Genomic DNA, 15022 nt, shown 5'->3' with positions numbered 1-15022 from the left:
ACTTCATGGCAATTTAAAAAACATTGCTTATAAGTTAATGATGGTTTGGATGTATTGGGTTAAATTGATCTCTCAAATAATCTTACCTGTTTTTACTATGTAAAATGGGTAATTTAAACTAGAAAATATAAAAGTTCATTATGAGGCTAAATTTTCAGCTTGTGGTGTTTTGCATTTAGTGCTGCTGTTCTGGCTTCTTTGGGAGGAAAGTTTATTTTGGGAACTGGTGTGATTAGATGGGGAATATGAAGTAGACACAGATAAAGCTTTGCATGTTGTATTCTAGGCATAAGACGCTCTTTACAGTTGGTTACTGATTTCTTTTAAGTTTTTTTTTTTTAAACTAAAGAACAGAATATAAGATAAAAGCCTGAGATGGGTCGAAAGCTACTGCAGAAAAATCCTGCCACTGCCATTTCCTGGCTTGAAGAGGGCTGCATGACTTCCCCAGCCCCACCTCTTCCCTCGGGTCGCTCTCTTCTTGGCCCATCAGGACTCATTGGTCCATTCCAGAAAGTTGACTGGAAACTCTGCCTCTTTTCAGTTGAGCAATGGACCGGTGACTTAAACAGAAACTCCGCAACATTTCCCCCTTTTTTTCTGATAAAAAGGGAAGGGCTCTAACTCTGGCATAGTAAAACTATATACAATAAGAATTATTACAAGTATTGTCCAAATAGAAAGGAAAGGTAATAACCTTAACAAAATGACACTGCATACAACACTTATCAAGTGAGAAATACATTTTTAGTGTCCAGACCATAAGCAATTGGCAGACTTATAGAGATTATTCCATTATCTGTCTCTCCTTAAGTTAAGTCAAAGTTTTGTCCCTAACATAACTTTTGCCAAGATCTGGGAGAACTATAACTGTCTAGTCTTCAGCTCTGTCAAAGTTCCTCTGCAGTGTTGGGGCATCCATCTCTGGCCTACAGGCCTAGAGTATGTGACAGACTTTTCAGAAGCAGGGATTTTGAAGGACTGTCCCACCTTGTCTTGGCAAAGTTTGGCAGTCACTTTCTTTGTTTCCTGCTTGTCCAGTTTGGACAGCACCTGTCAGCAGTCAAGGCCAGGCCAGTTTCTTGCCCTAATGGCTAGCTTTTGCCACAAAGAAAGCAAACTCCATATGAAGTTTCTTTGATAGCTATCTTTAGAAGTAGATCAGTGCTGCCAGGAGCAGACATGTCTCACGTCAAGTAAAGTCTTGTTATTAAAACATTTTAAGTGGCCATATTCTGTAGATCTTTGAAGTATCTGAAGATTACTTATCTATCTGAAATATATCTCTGCATACCTTGAAAACCTAACTAACATGGCTGTAAGTTTGATAGATATGGGTGACTTTTAGCCTGTATTTCTTCATTATCCTGGAAAGCTTTTAAGGACTAAAACTTTACATTGCATAATTTGACAAGCTATATAGGTGCAAGCTATATATGTAATACCTTAAGCAAAAATAGAAACAAAGGTATAGTATAATGACATTAACCTTAAATTTGTATCAACATACAAAATTATCTTAAACAGAAGTAGAAACATATATAAAGTATAACAAGATAACCTTAAATTTGTGTCAGTATACAAAAATCCATACCAATGTAAAATATTTAAGACTATTAGTTGCCTTTTTTTTAGTTTGAAAGTAGATTTAATAATCTACTTTATCCTATCGTATCTATCCCCCCTCCCTTTTTGACCATACCCAATAACAACTTGTAAACAATTCCCTGTACACGATGACAAATATCCATAACCCAGTGAAAGACCAAAACCCATCCATCTCCACCATTGGGAATGTGGACGTCATGTTCTTAAAATTATTCCTGCTGTCTTGGGGGAGGACATTGGCATCTGTAGGGGACTCTGAAAAACACTTAAACAATGGTCTAGTTCTGAGATAGCTTGCTCTATCATTTGGGAGAAGTGCATCTCAGCTAGTCACCTTGGGATTATCCTGAGCAGTTTGTAGTCCAAAGCTGATCTTCAGGTGGTGTTTATTGGGTCAGTGGCATTACCACAATCCAGGTGGAATTGTCATTGTGGGGCCCCATGGTCATCATCCTTTTGGAGACCTCAGAGATCGATGTTAGGAATGTTTACTGATCACTGCAGAAAACCTAAACATGTTTAAATGTCATATGCTGTAAAAAGGAAGTAAAAGGACCATGATCTCTTAAATGCATCTGGTATATCCAAGCTTAATTCTTAAATATCTGTTTAAATTGAAGCCTGAAATCATGTACAGAAGCTACCTGAAACTTAAGGTTATAGTTAGTACTTTATAATATCATTAATGTCAAAACAGAAAGTTTAAATTTTGAGATAGTCCTTATACCTTAAAAACAGTTTTACACAGTCAAGATAAATTCGAGGGGTATGAGATTAGTGACAATATAGCAGTCCCTAGATTTGGCACCAGGTGTTACTGATTTCTTTTAAGTTTTTATTTTAAAACTAAAGAGCAGAATATAAGATTAAAAACCTGAGGTGGATCGAAAGCTACCATGGAACACCCCCACCCCTCAACCCACCCACACACTACAGATAGCTGAACTGGTCAGAATACAGAGAATAAGTGATTGTGGGTAGCCCAGCCCCAAATGGGACATCTGTGATACTTCATTTTTGGCCATCCAGGACTGGGTTTAATAAACTTGTAGTTTTAGTTCTTATTAGTCTTCTATGTAGAAAAGTTTTGAGACTATGGAGGATTGTGTTTTACTTTGTTTCCTTTTTTATTTTTTCATTTGTTATTTTTTGTGCGTCTCTGTGTGTGTGTGCGTGTGTGTGAATGTATGCCACATTCGTTCCTGTGGAAGCCAGAAGAGAGTGTCTAATCCCGTAGAGTTGGAGGTACAAGTGGTTAGGAGATGCCTTGTGTGGATGCTGAGGACTGAACTTGAGCCCTCTTAAACAGCACTGAGCTGTCTCCAGCTCCTCCCTTTATTGTGTTCTTCAGGCAGACTTGATTCTTTATTTCATAGGGAACAGACTAAATAACTTGGCCAAGGACTTAAGGCTTAGAAAACCACAAAAATATGAAGCATTTATCTTTCCTGTGATTCGATTTAAAATGTAAAATGTTCTCTTTTTTGAGCTTTGGAGCCAAGTGATATTACGTGCTATATATTTACTCCTGAAATTTTTCTTGGACTTAAGATGCTGAAATTTTGTGAAGTCTTTTCATACAAACAGTTGAGCTGTGTATGGTAGTTGATGCTTGTAATCAACCCCAGGATTTAGGGAGGTGATGCAACAGGCTGGTGACTCCCAGGCCAGCCTTAGCAGGATGGCCAGACCCTGTCTCATCCAGAAAGAGGGTAATGTGGGGAGGAGGGTGAGGTTCCAGCCGGGAAATACTGTGTTCAGGGTGTCCTAGTTGGAGCGCCTGTGTCTTTTGGAATAGCTATAAGCTTGTTTGAAAGGACTCTCAGCAGAGCTGGAGCTGAAGTGCTGACGGGGGAGCCTTTCAAATGGTGCCTCCTTAATTAAGAGCTGCCTGCCAGGACTGAGTTTCCTTGTTTTAGCTCAGAGTCTATGCTAGACCAGTCATAGTACTAAGTCACATTTATGTCATGCATTAAGTGGTCGTGTATACAATAAGAATTGAGAATGTTTCATAGAGTGCAGATAGAGCCACTTAATAACGTTCCCAATTACTGAAACCTAGACACACTGACCTTCCTGGTCTTTCATCTGATTAACCTGAGTTGCCCAGTGAACTTTCTTTACTAATGAGCCAGGAACTAAATATGTTAGATTGCTGGCCACGTAAAATCTCCGCTGTGTAGTCTTCCTTTATAGTTTTCCTTTTTTCCACTCTCCTTCCTTCTTTCCTCCCTCCCTCTCACCTCCCCTTCACTTTTTATAATCTCTTAAAATTGTAAACAGGCTGTGTTTGCCTCGACTAGCTTGCTAAGCCCTGGTTTTAGAATCTCTTCATTTCTCATGACCTTCAGAGGTCAGTACCTTCTTAAAGGGCAGGGCTTCGGAACTTTCTAGCGGACTTTGGGGAAGGCCAATGAAGTTTTGTCATATTTTCATGTTATTATTCACTGAGACTGCTTTGCCTTTTTATCAGCTAACCGTCCAGGATATTTTTAGAGTTCATCATAGGACCATCTGCACAGCCAGCTCTTTTAAACCTTGTCTTAGCTACAGCCAACTCTGGCTGTAGCCTGAGAGCCTCCTGGATCCAGTTGGTCCTTCACAGTGTCAGTGACATGTCTTGCCAGCTTCATGTCAATGAATGTTTGATAAACACATCTGAGTCTTCACCCAAATTACTAGTGAAAACGTGAATGAGACAGCAATGAATTGACTCTACCACATCCTTAGAAAACAAAGTAATTATGGTGTCTAGACTGAATTGCTTATATAGAGAGCTGAATTATGGGCTACTATTATTTCTAATGGCATTCAGAATTTTAAAGCAATAAATCAGTGGAGTGACTATGATAAAAAATAACTCTTCTCACTTAAGAGAATATCAATTAAATGACTTAAAATTTTTTTGTTTTTGTTTTTGTTTTTAATTTTCAGAAAGGATTTACACCAGCCGCCCCAGTTCACACCAACAGAGAAGATGCAGCAACCCAGACGAATCTGGGGTTTATCCATGCATTTGTTGCTGCCATATCAGTCATCATAGTGTCTGAACTCGGCGACAAGACGTTTTTCATAGCTGCCATCATGGCGATGCGTTATAACCGGCTGACTGTGCTGGCTGGCGCCATGCTTGCCTTGGCCTTGATGACATGCTTGTCGGGTAAGGGTGCTTTCCCAGGGAACATGATGAGTTGAGGGAAAGCATATGTGTGTCTTGAATCATTCACCCAGTTATATTGGAATCTGCTTATTCCCAGACTTTAGTACACAGCAAATGGTTTCATTATATACATTATTAAAGCCCAGATTTTACTTCTTCAATGGGATTTTTTTTTAGCCAAGCTACATACTCCTGTCATTTATTCACTGGTGGTTTGTATCCTTGATTTTCATTTATGTTTTAGATCGATGTATTCTATGTGTAGGAGTGTTTTGCCTGCATGTGTCTTATACCATGCGTGTGCCTGGTACTGCAGAGTTCGGGAAGAGGGTATCAGATGGTCGTGAGACATCATGAGGGTGCAAGGAACCGAACCTGCATCTCTGCAAGAGCAACGAGTGCTCTAACCACTGGGCCACATCTAGCCTTTATTATTAATTCCTTCATTTTAGTCTAGTTCAGCTTTTTTTTTTTTTATCTTGAGTCCAGATAAGCTCATTTGTATTTGCAGTTTTAGAAGTGGGGTTCAGGAGGCCACAGCAAACAGTGTGTTTTCTTCTGAGGCTCAGTGGGTGGTAGCTCTGAGAAGCAGCCTTCATTTCTTTTATTAAGCTTTTTCTTACCCTGCTTATATGGAATGAAGCATTCTTTAGGCTTCCTTCTTATGTTACTTTTCGACTTAAGGCTTTATAGGCTCTAATTTTAAGATGTTAGACCACAAGAAAGTCCATTTAATACTCAAATAACTGAGCATTATTTGTTGCCACTTGAGAGCTACCTCAGGCCACCACAGTGTGTTAGAAGATGGTATTTCCCTTTGAGCCACAGTTGGGTTTGAGACGGACTTCCTTGGCATACCCTAGTGAATTAAATTAACTGACCCCTGAATTTTAGCTTGCTCTCTGTAAAGTGCAGATAATACTTTTTGCCTACCTTATGGTTTCTGTTCTATAGTGATAAGATAATTTATTAGGAGGGCTTTGCCATGTTCCTCTTACCATTATGAAACCAATTTCTTAAATGTAGAACAAGGTTCATTTCTGATTCTCTGGTGCCTTGATGCTTAAAGCTTGTGATTTTATAAAGTGAGTATTTTAGATATTTAGAATGATTTGACTACTAGTTACAGTTTGAAAATTAGTGTAGGTATTTGTATTTTATAGTAGCAACAGGTTGTCTCTTCAGAAGTGATGTGTCACAAAAGAGAGGGTGAAGGATTGTAAGAGCCTGAGGTCAGGGAGGAGCAGAGTGGACAGGACGGAGCCCTGCATGCATAGACTCAGAGCAGCTGGGCTCTGTCCAAGGCCAAGCCTGTCAGTACTGGAGCTGTGTAAAGTGGGAAGGAGTTGAGGACTCCCACCCCAGACTCCAGAACTATGGGCAGCTCATGGCTTCTCAGGGAGGCAGAGTAAGTTTTCTTTAAGAGTGTGGCCCTGGTAGGTCAGCCATTCTCCGTTACCCAGGAGTATATGGCCTGGGTTAGTTCTTTAACTTAACGAAAACACGAGTTGGGTGTGTAGAGAGGGTGGGAGTGGGCCTGGGAGGAGTTAAAGGTGACTATGACTCTCTTTCTATAGTATAATGTATACACACATGCACACACACACACGCATGCATCCATCTGTTGATGTGTCTAAGAAGTAGCAGTGACTGTAGGAAATAGAGAGTGGAAACTGGAGCCCGCACTTGGGGCGAGCCATCTGAATGCCATCAGCTATACAGTGCTGATCCAGCAGGGTCATTGCTGCATCTCTAGACACCATACCGTGTGCTGCAGGATGCCGTGTGCTGCAGGATGTTGTGTGCTGCGGGATGCTGTTGTCGTCCGTCCACCTAGCTCTCTTCCTTTGCTCTGCTGGCTCTCGTCCTCCCAAGCCTCTCTCACCTCCTGCCATCTATGGGCTGCCTGGTGCCTCTGATCTCCCTGTCAGGACCTAAACATCTTTTTGCACTTCATCTGATGTTACCTAAAATACATCATTTTTTTTTTTTTTTTTAAACTCAAATTTGAAGAGTTGCAGAGATCTCATTTCCGGTATATTGTATACAGCAAACCAGTTATGGTATTGTAAAACATGCCCAGGGCAGGGCTGGAGAGGTTGCTCAGTGGGCGAGTGCACTTGCTGTGTAAACATGAGGACTGAAGTTTAATTCCTAACACCCACATAAAGCCAGGTGTGTCTGCCCGCCTGTGCCTGTAACTCCGGCTTTTTGGAGTGGAGACAGTGTACTCACTGGACAACTGGCACTGAGACTGTTGAGTGCCAGGGTCAGGGAGAGACCGCTGTGTCTTCTGTGGCCTCCGTGGGCTAACACCTCCATACTCAAATACGTACACACCGAAAACTTCAAACAGAAAACATGAAAATAATAAGATCTAAGGCTGGAGAGATAGTTGAGAGCTCGTGCTGCCCTTGTGGAGACCCAGGTTTGGCTCCCAGCACCTCCTCATAATCAGTTCCAGGGCATCCATTAGGTGTTCTCTTCTGACCACGTCAGGTGTCAGGCATGCAAGCAGGCCGAACACTCACTCACTAGATAGATAGATGGATAGATGGATGATAGATAGGCAGACAGACAGACAGATAACTAACTACAAAGATCTGCCCAGTGGGGTCTTCAGTCCTATCAGTCTCCTGTGTGCTGTCACAGTTACTCCTTTGAGGACACATGTGATCAGCTGGAAGTCTGTGGGACCGAGCCCTACGGCAGTAACTGTTTGAAAGCTTTATATGGATCATACTTGTTTATCTTCCTGTAAGAAAAGGATGCATATGATGCTGGATTTTAAAGGTTTTTGAAGGTTCCTTTTGTTATTAAGTCTTTAAACATTTAATTGTATGGATTATTAGTATATAGTGAAAGTAACTGTATCACAAACTTAATCATTATTTAAAAATGAGAACTTGGTCCCTTAGTTTGTGGATGAGTATCTATTGTTAGAGTCAAGTAAGATAAAACTGAATTCTTTTTAAAAAGTTTTTTGATAGCAGAGAAATTGTATTCATATAAGTAAATCTTAAAGAATTTTTGTTAGAGCCATGCTCCTCGGTAGTTAAGAACTACGGAGTGTTACAAATCATATGATGAGAGATTAAGATGAATGATTTAGGAAGTGATAGCTAGCCCAGTAAGGTTTTTATGTTACAGTTGTTAACCATCAAGTACACCAAGCAAAGGTTTCCTGAATTGTATCAAAGTACTGTTTTTATACGTGGTAGTCTTGTATACAGAAGTATAAGTACTTTAACTCTTATATTTAGCAGTGGTGTAGAAACTGAAATATTAACTTGATAAATTGTTGCCACTGAAGTGTGTGAGTGCCAGGAATGGTTGGTTTGTTTTGTTTGTTTGTTTATATTTTGAGTATGCATGTATAATTTCTCTATCTGTAGGCAAATAATATGTATTTACAAACACTACACACACAGAACACTTTTTTTAAAAACTTTTCTTGATTTTTTTTTTTTGTGTGTGTTTCCCAATCATGCATTCTGATCCCACTTACCTCCCTGTCCCCTCTGCCTTTGCAACCTCCCCCCAAAACCAAATTCAAAAGGGAAACCCAAAAGCAAACCAAACAAACAGAAGACAAAGAGAAGACTGTTGTGGAGGCTGCGGTGTGACCTGTTGAGTCACAGTTGACCCTTAGTCCATCACCTTTACTTGAGAGTGTTCTTCGCCACGAGTCTCTGCTCAAGGCCTCTGGCTTCTGCTACACCCCCGATTGACACTGGGCTCTCACTGGGGCTTTTTATGCGTCCTGTTGTCTGGTGTCATGGAGGTCCTGCTGTTTTGGATCTGTAGGTCTGTCCTCTTCATATGCTCCAACAGTTCATAGATGAGATGGATGTTGGGGTGAGCCAGCACAGCCCTGGGCCTGGGCGATAGCTGGGTTGGTCAGCCTGGTCCCTGACGATCTCTCAGCACTGCCTCAGCTTACTCACCCAGTGCAGCCTGCAGCAAGGAGCAGGGCCAGCTCTCCCACACTTGAGCCCTCAGACCCAGGTCCTTCACACTCACACTGTCAGGGCCAACTCTATCGTTTTGACCAGGTGAGGTGCAGGGCCTTCTCTCCCCACTGCTGTAGGGGGGGGGGGGGGGAGGGCAGCTTTCCCGCTCAGATGCCCCCAGGGCTGGCTCACCTGCAACCCCAACACCAGAGTCAGCTCTAGTGTGCTGCCCATATTGGGTACAGAGCCCACTCTCTTGGATGCACGCTACTTTAATCTACCACACTTCTTTCCTCTTTTTCTTATTTTTTTCCTTTGTGGCTGGCACCTGTTTTCACCTGTATAATGTCTAGGCAAGTTCAGGTGTTCGATTTAGTTGCTGTTTTTTAATCTGAAATCCTACCTAGACTTTTATTATGTTTTATGTTATCAACAGATTTTAGAGGATGATGTCATGCCCTCTCCTGTACCCCATGGTTTTTCCTCTTTGGTGTGGGAAGTTTCCACATGGTTAAACTCAAGTCACCTCTTCTTGGCCAGAAGCTGCACAGGTGTGTCCTCAGAAGAGTGTCTCATGAAGAGCATGAGGCGTCCTCCATTCTTTTCCTCGTTGACATTGTAGTTTGGCTTGCCCAGTTGAGGGCTTTCTTCCCTGGTCTATTTTTGCAGCTAATATCCAGCCTGTGAGACACACTGTAACACAGTGCATACCTGTCCTTTACCAGCATTTCCCCAGAGAGCTAGTGTAATTCTTGGGTATTTTCCCTTGATGCTTTCCTCTTCCTATCCTGGCTTCTGCTCCACGAGTGAAATCTGGCCTTGCATACTCCTTTCTCACTCCTATGCACATGCGCTTTCTCCAGTGTTTTTCCGTGTGGCAGGTTCTTGCTCTTCTTTACCTTCTAGTAATAAGATACCACAGGTACATCTTGTGCTTGCCCAGACCCATCTCAGAAATCCCCAAGATGCTCTTTGTTACTGAAATGTCTTTTTCTTGGCCCTTTCAGTAGACAAGAGATAGAAAATCTATGCCATATTGGTATATCTACACATACCTAATAAAGAATTTTTAGTATTTCATAAGATGTGCTAAATTTACATAGTTAAAAAGGAACAGTGTGAATTGTGCTGTAAGAGAATTGTCATGATTCTTGATCTTTGAAAGATCTATGACAAAGAAACTCACAGAATGGAATGTGGTTTACAGTTGATAAAGTCTTGAAATTCTTAGAGGATATCACAGTCAACTTGGCTCGAATACTGTGCCTACAGAAATGTCAGTGGGGAGGCGGCCCCTAGGTGAACATGACTGGGGGAGAGGGCCACATCTGAAAGGGCCTGTGGCGGATGTGAGCGCCATGAGGCCATGCTTGTCTTGGAAAGCCAGTGAGTTCTGACATTATAAAGGTTCATTTCTGGAAAGCAAGAAGCAGGGGTATTGCAGGTCATTACATATTTGGTGTGGTGTCTAATGTGAACCAGTTTTCCTTCAACACAGGAAATTGCCATTTCTTGAGTTACTGTTTGTTTGGCGTGTTGTGGAAACCCCTGTTAACACTACTGGCATTTCCTTACAGTTTTGTTCGGCTATGCTACAACAGTCATCCCCAGGGTGTATACCTACTATGTCTCAACTGCGCTCTTTGCCATTTTTGGCATCCGAATGCTTCGGGAAGGTTTGAAGATGAGCCCAGATGAGGGTCAGGAGGAGCTGGAAGAAGTTCAGGCAGAGTTGAAGAAGAAGGACGAAGAAGTGAGTTGTCACTGGGACATGCCATGAGTTAGCCTGATTAGTTTCTGCTCTTACAGCTTGGCTCTGATAGGCTTCGGGGTTACTGTGCTTGTGGTAGGTAGAGAACTGTTTACCAAATACAGTCAGCCTCTTTAGGCTGGTGGAGTGTCTGAATCCTGGGAACTGTTCGTTCTACCTTTCTTAAGCGTCTGCACACTGTTTGGTTTTGTTGCAGTGGGAAAGCTGATACTATGTGAGGCTGGTGGCTAAAGGCAGGCAGTCGAAGGATGCAGAAGTGTATTTTCTTTGATGACTATGACACACAATTTAAATGTGTTAAAGGGATTGAGTGACTCTATGCTGTTTTGATATACTTACTGGGGTTAATGGTAATTTTTACTTGTTTCAGTTCCAACGAACCAAACTCTTAAATGGACCAGATGTAGAAACTGGTACAAGCACAACAATACCTCAGAAAAAATGGTTGCATTTTATTTCACCCATTTTTGTTCAAGCGCTCACGTTAACATTCTTGGCGGAATGGGGAGATCGCTCTCAACTCACTACTATTGTTCTGGCAGCTAGAGAGGTGAGTGGTGTTTGCTTCTGTATCAAGACTGCAGTTCACATTGCTCCACACCAGTGGGTGAGCAGGCTGAAAGTTTCATGTTCATTTTATGACTTGCATTAGCCTCTGAGTTTTTCTCCATGTCTGTAGTTCTTGGGCCCAAATTTAATTGTTCTTTTTATCTTGCTGGGTCCTTTCCCCATATTTTGCCAAAATAAAGCTGTGGCTGGTGTCTTTGTTGCTTGGCTTTCTTCTCATGACTTCTCTGCTTACTGAGGATATAAATTAGTATATCACTTTACTCGTAGTCCCAGCAGTGGGGAGTCCTGGCAATGATGATCTAGAATTCAATGTCAGCCTGGGCTACCTACTGAGACCATCTTAAAACCAAACAAAAAACTTAATAGCAAAAATTGTTGTAACAGAGGGGAACTTGTTCACTCATTCATAAATTTCTGAGCAGCTCTTTGATTACTCATTTTTCAATATCACTTTAATGACTAAGAGAAATTTTCTGAAGCACCTTTGCTTATGAGTTCTCACTGACCCAAGGAGGGTTCCTTCTAAAATAGAGAAGGAACTAATAGGATCTAAGGACATCAGAATGCTTACAGTGTTCATCTTGGGATGTCCCAGGTCTTGTTTCTGCAGAGCATTTCTGTTCCACCTCAGCTCTAGAAAGTGTAAGTCAGAAGACACCTTCCAATCCTTACTGAACAGTTAAGAACCCAAGGCTCAAAGAAGTGGTGTGATTCGTGTTGGCACCAGAAGTGAGGCTGTCTTCTGTCTTGGCCTTGGGTACATATATTTAAAAGATACCTATTGGTTTGCTACTGGGGGATGGGGAGAGTGTTTAATGTCATCTCCTATGAGGTGTCCATTTCTGTTCACAGATGCTGATGTCCTGAGGAGCTGCATGCTCTTGATGTCAACTTTATCAGTTATGCTGTTTCATACTGAAACATTTTAAATCCTTGGAAATGTCTGTCATAAAAGCTCAAATTCCTAGGGTGGTGGTGGTACTCACCTTTAATCCCAGCAGAGGCAGAGGCAGGTGGATCTCGGTGAATTCAAGGCCAGCCTGGGCTATAAGAGAATTCCAGGACAGCCCAAGCTGTAACACAATCCAGTCTCAAAACAGAACAAACAAACAAACAAAAGTTCCTTAACATAGTCCTCCAGCTTAAAATAGAAAGCATTTTCAGGCCAGGACTGAGATCACAGGGAAGGAAGCCTGATGCTTTATTTGGAGATGGAAAAAACAAAACAGGAATTCTTATTTGATTCTCCTAAAACAAACTTTTAAAATGCTCCTTAGTGGCTGTATCCTGTCATTTCTCTTCAAAAGCCAGAATTGGGCTTTGTGAATGAGCTGGTGGGGGAGATTCTGCCAGTGTCAGCTGACACCACAGGTACCCACTTTGTGGATTTCTGTCTGGAGATGGCATATGGCAGTGCATAGGGTGTCTAGTAGTCCCCACCCGAGCACTCACATGTTAAAACTACTCTCCTCCTTTGTATAACTCATGCTGTTTTGCTTTTGAAGGATCCATTAATACAGGTTAACAGCACTTTTTTCAATCTTTGCTAAAATAAATTTATTTAACCCACTGATTTAAAGTACCATTTTATTTTCAGATGGAATGAAGTAGTCTTCTGGGGTAGCAGTTTGTGGGAAGTACATTCTGTACATGCACAGGCCATTTCTGATTTCTGAGTGTATATATGCTGCCTTTTCACTCACGGCAGCTGGCTGGTGACCTGTTGCTTAGCTTTCTTTATCCCCACCAACCACAGTGCAGTCTTGGACCCCAGGTCCCACCCTCCCTTACAATGTAAATCTTTGCTTTTCTCCCAGCTCAATTTTCGGAGCATTTTCTGCATTATTCCCTCCACTCTGTCTTTGTGGGGAGTGCAGCCCCGTTCCTTGGTCCTTCTGTCCCTTGTCCTACTCTTTACCTTCCCAGAGTTCAAAGAGCTGAGATGGGAATTATGTTGACTAGATTAGGGTAGAAGATCCCACTTATGGGTGGAGACACCATTTCCTGGCCTAGGACCTTGGACAGTAGTATAAAGAGGAAGTGAGCTGAATACAAGCAGTCATCACCACTGCTTTCTAATTGTGGATGCTAGTGACCAGCTGCCTCAAGTTCCTGCTTGCATGGCCTCCACCACATGAACTCTTCTCTTGAGCTGTGAACCCAAATAAACCCACTCCCCTTAAGTTGCCTTTCCCAGTTCATCACAGACCTGGTTCACCAGTGCTGAGACTAGTTGAGGCTAACTACCGGCAGCCTTCATCCTGTTGATTATGTCACGGTCGACCTGTCCATCCATGCTTTGTCCTAGGAGTTTTAGACATGCTCCCTCAGATAATGGTATTTACTATCAAGTTTGACCTTTTTTGAAAGGCTGTTCTCATTTTGTACTTCAGGCTGTGCTGGAACTTGCTTTAGCTAAGCAAGCTGGCTTTGAATCTAGGCAGACCTCTTACCTAAGCCTCCTGAATGTTGAGATTGCAAGTGTGCTGTGCCTAGCTTTCAACCGAATATACTCCATTTTCAATTTGCCAGCACCCATAATTCATTCCTCTGCTTCTTTTAAAACATTCTTTATTTATGTGACTCTGTGTATGCCACATGTATGTGGGTGCTAGAAGCCAGAAGAGGGTATTGAATTCCCCGGACATGGAGTTACAGGCAGTGCTGAGCCCCCTGACATGGTGCTGAAATTCTGGTCCTCAAGAACAACAACAAGTATTCCTAACCACTAAATGAGCCTCCGGTCTTTTTCATCCCATCAGTAATACCATGGCTATTTGGTTCTTTGGCTGTCACACCTGATAGCTTTCCTAGCATCCCATGTGCCTCCCCTCATCTGCTCTTCTTCTTCGTCTCCTACCCCAGTCCAGTCAGCACTGTTCCTACCAGGGTTATCAGGCTTCCTTGGTCTTGCTCCCTTCTAGTTCCTTGTCTTCACTGAAAATAGAAATCCACTTGTGTTAAAACTAGCCATTGTCTCAAGATAAGGCTGACTTCAGATTTCATAGGGATCCCTTGTAGCTAGGGATTGAACCTTGACCTGTGAAACAGGAGTCAAGTGCCAACCTATAGCCCTATACTACTCCACCTCTGCTCCCACCCTTCCTGACATGAACTCAAGACTCCTCTCTGGGGCCTCCTTGACTCTCCTCCACAAAAGATACATCAGGTCTTACCTACTCTCCCGGTCTGTCTGTTCTGGAAAGCTTTCACTGCTCCACCAGTTTGATACTTCCAGTTCATTTTGGTAGTATTTATTCCTTACTCTGAGCTAAAAGCACAAGAGTTGTGGAGCAGGCTTTCGGCTCCCAGGAAGCACAGCAATACTGTACCATACAGAATTTCTTTATTCACATCTAGCCTTGTACTGTCCACTATATGTTATCTTGTGTTCTGACAAAGCTTGCCTGGAGGTCAGAGGATGGACTAGCCACTAGTTAACCATAGAGACCAGGCAGTGGTGGCACATAACTTTAATCCCAGCACTTGGGAGGAGGAAGCAAGAAGCTCAGGAGTTCAAGGCCACCCTGGGCTATGTAGGATTGAACCAGTCTAAAAGAGAAATAGCTGTGCTGTGGTGGCTCACACCTTTGATCCCAGCATTTAGGATCTCAGGCCTTTAATCCCAGCACTAGGGAGGTAGAGACAGGAATATAAGGTGGGTGGAGACAGGATCTCGGCACCCATTCAGTGTGAGGATTCAGAGGTAAGAAGTCTCTAGTGGCTGGCTGCTTTGCTTCTCTGAAAGGCAAGCTTTATTTGTCAAAACACAAAATGTCATACAATACATATTCCTTGAAGCGGCTATTTCCTGTTTCATAAAGTTATTGAGTTGTCTGGATTTTTACAAGAGTTTATGATATGTGGTTCATGACCCATTTTTCAGTTCTACTCCATACTGATGTTTCTCAAACACAGCCTCTCCAACTTAACAAATTAACACTAGCTACATCTGCTTCC

At 42.3% G+C, this 15022-nt stretch overlaps 1 protein-coding gene across 1 annotated transcript in view; it reads left to right on the top strand.

Moving 5' to 3' along the window:
• Positions 1-15022, top strand: part of Tmem165 (transmembrane protein 165) — a 28997-nt gene that overhangs the window by 10170 nt on the left and 3805 nt on the right. The window contains exons 2-4 of the mRNA XM_036200747.1: positions 4543-4768; positions 10299-10474; positions 10863-11042. Of these exons, the coding sequence (XP_036056640.1) occupies positions 4543-4768; positions 10299-10474; positions 10863-11042 (582 nt within the window). The remainder of the gene's footprint in view (positions 1-4542; positions 4769-10298; positions 10475-10862; positions 11043-15022) is intronic.

The sequence above is a fragment of the Onychomys torridus genome, chromosome 10, assembly GCF_903995425.1.
Source record: "Onychomys torridus chromosome 10, mOncTor1.1, whole genome shotgun sequence".
Taxonomy (NCBI): domain Eukaryota; kingdom Metazoa; phylum Chordata; class Mammalia; order Rodentia; family Cricetidae; genus Onychomys; species Onychomys torridus.
The sequence above is the reverse complement of the archived record's forward strand: the minus strand, read 5'-3'. Positions and strand labels throughout refer to the sequence as shown.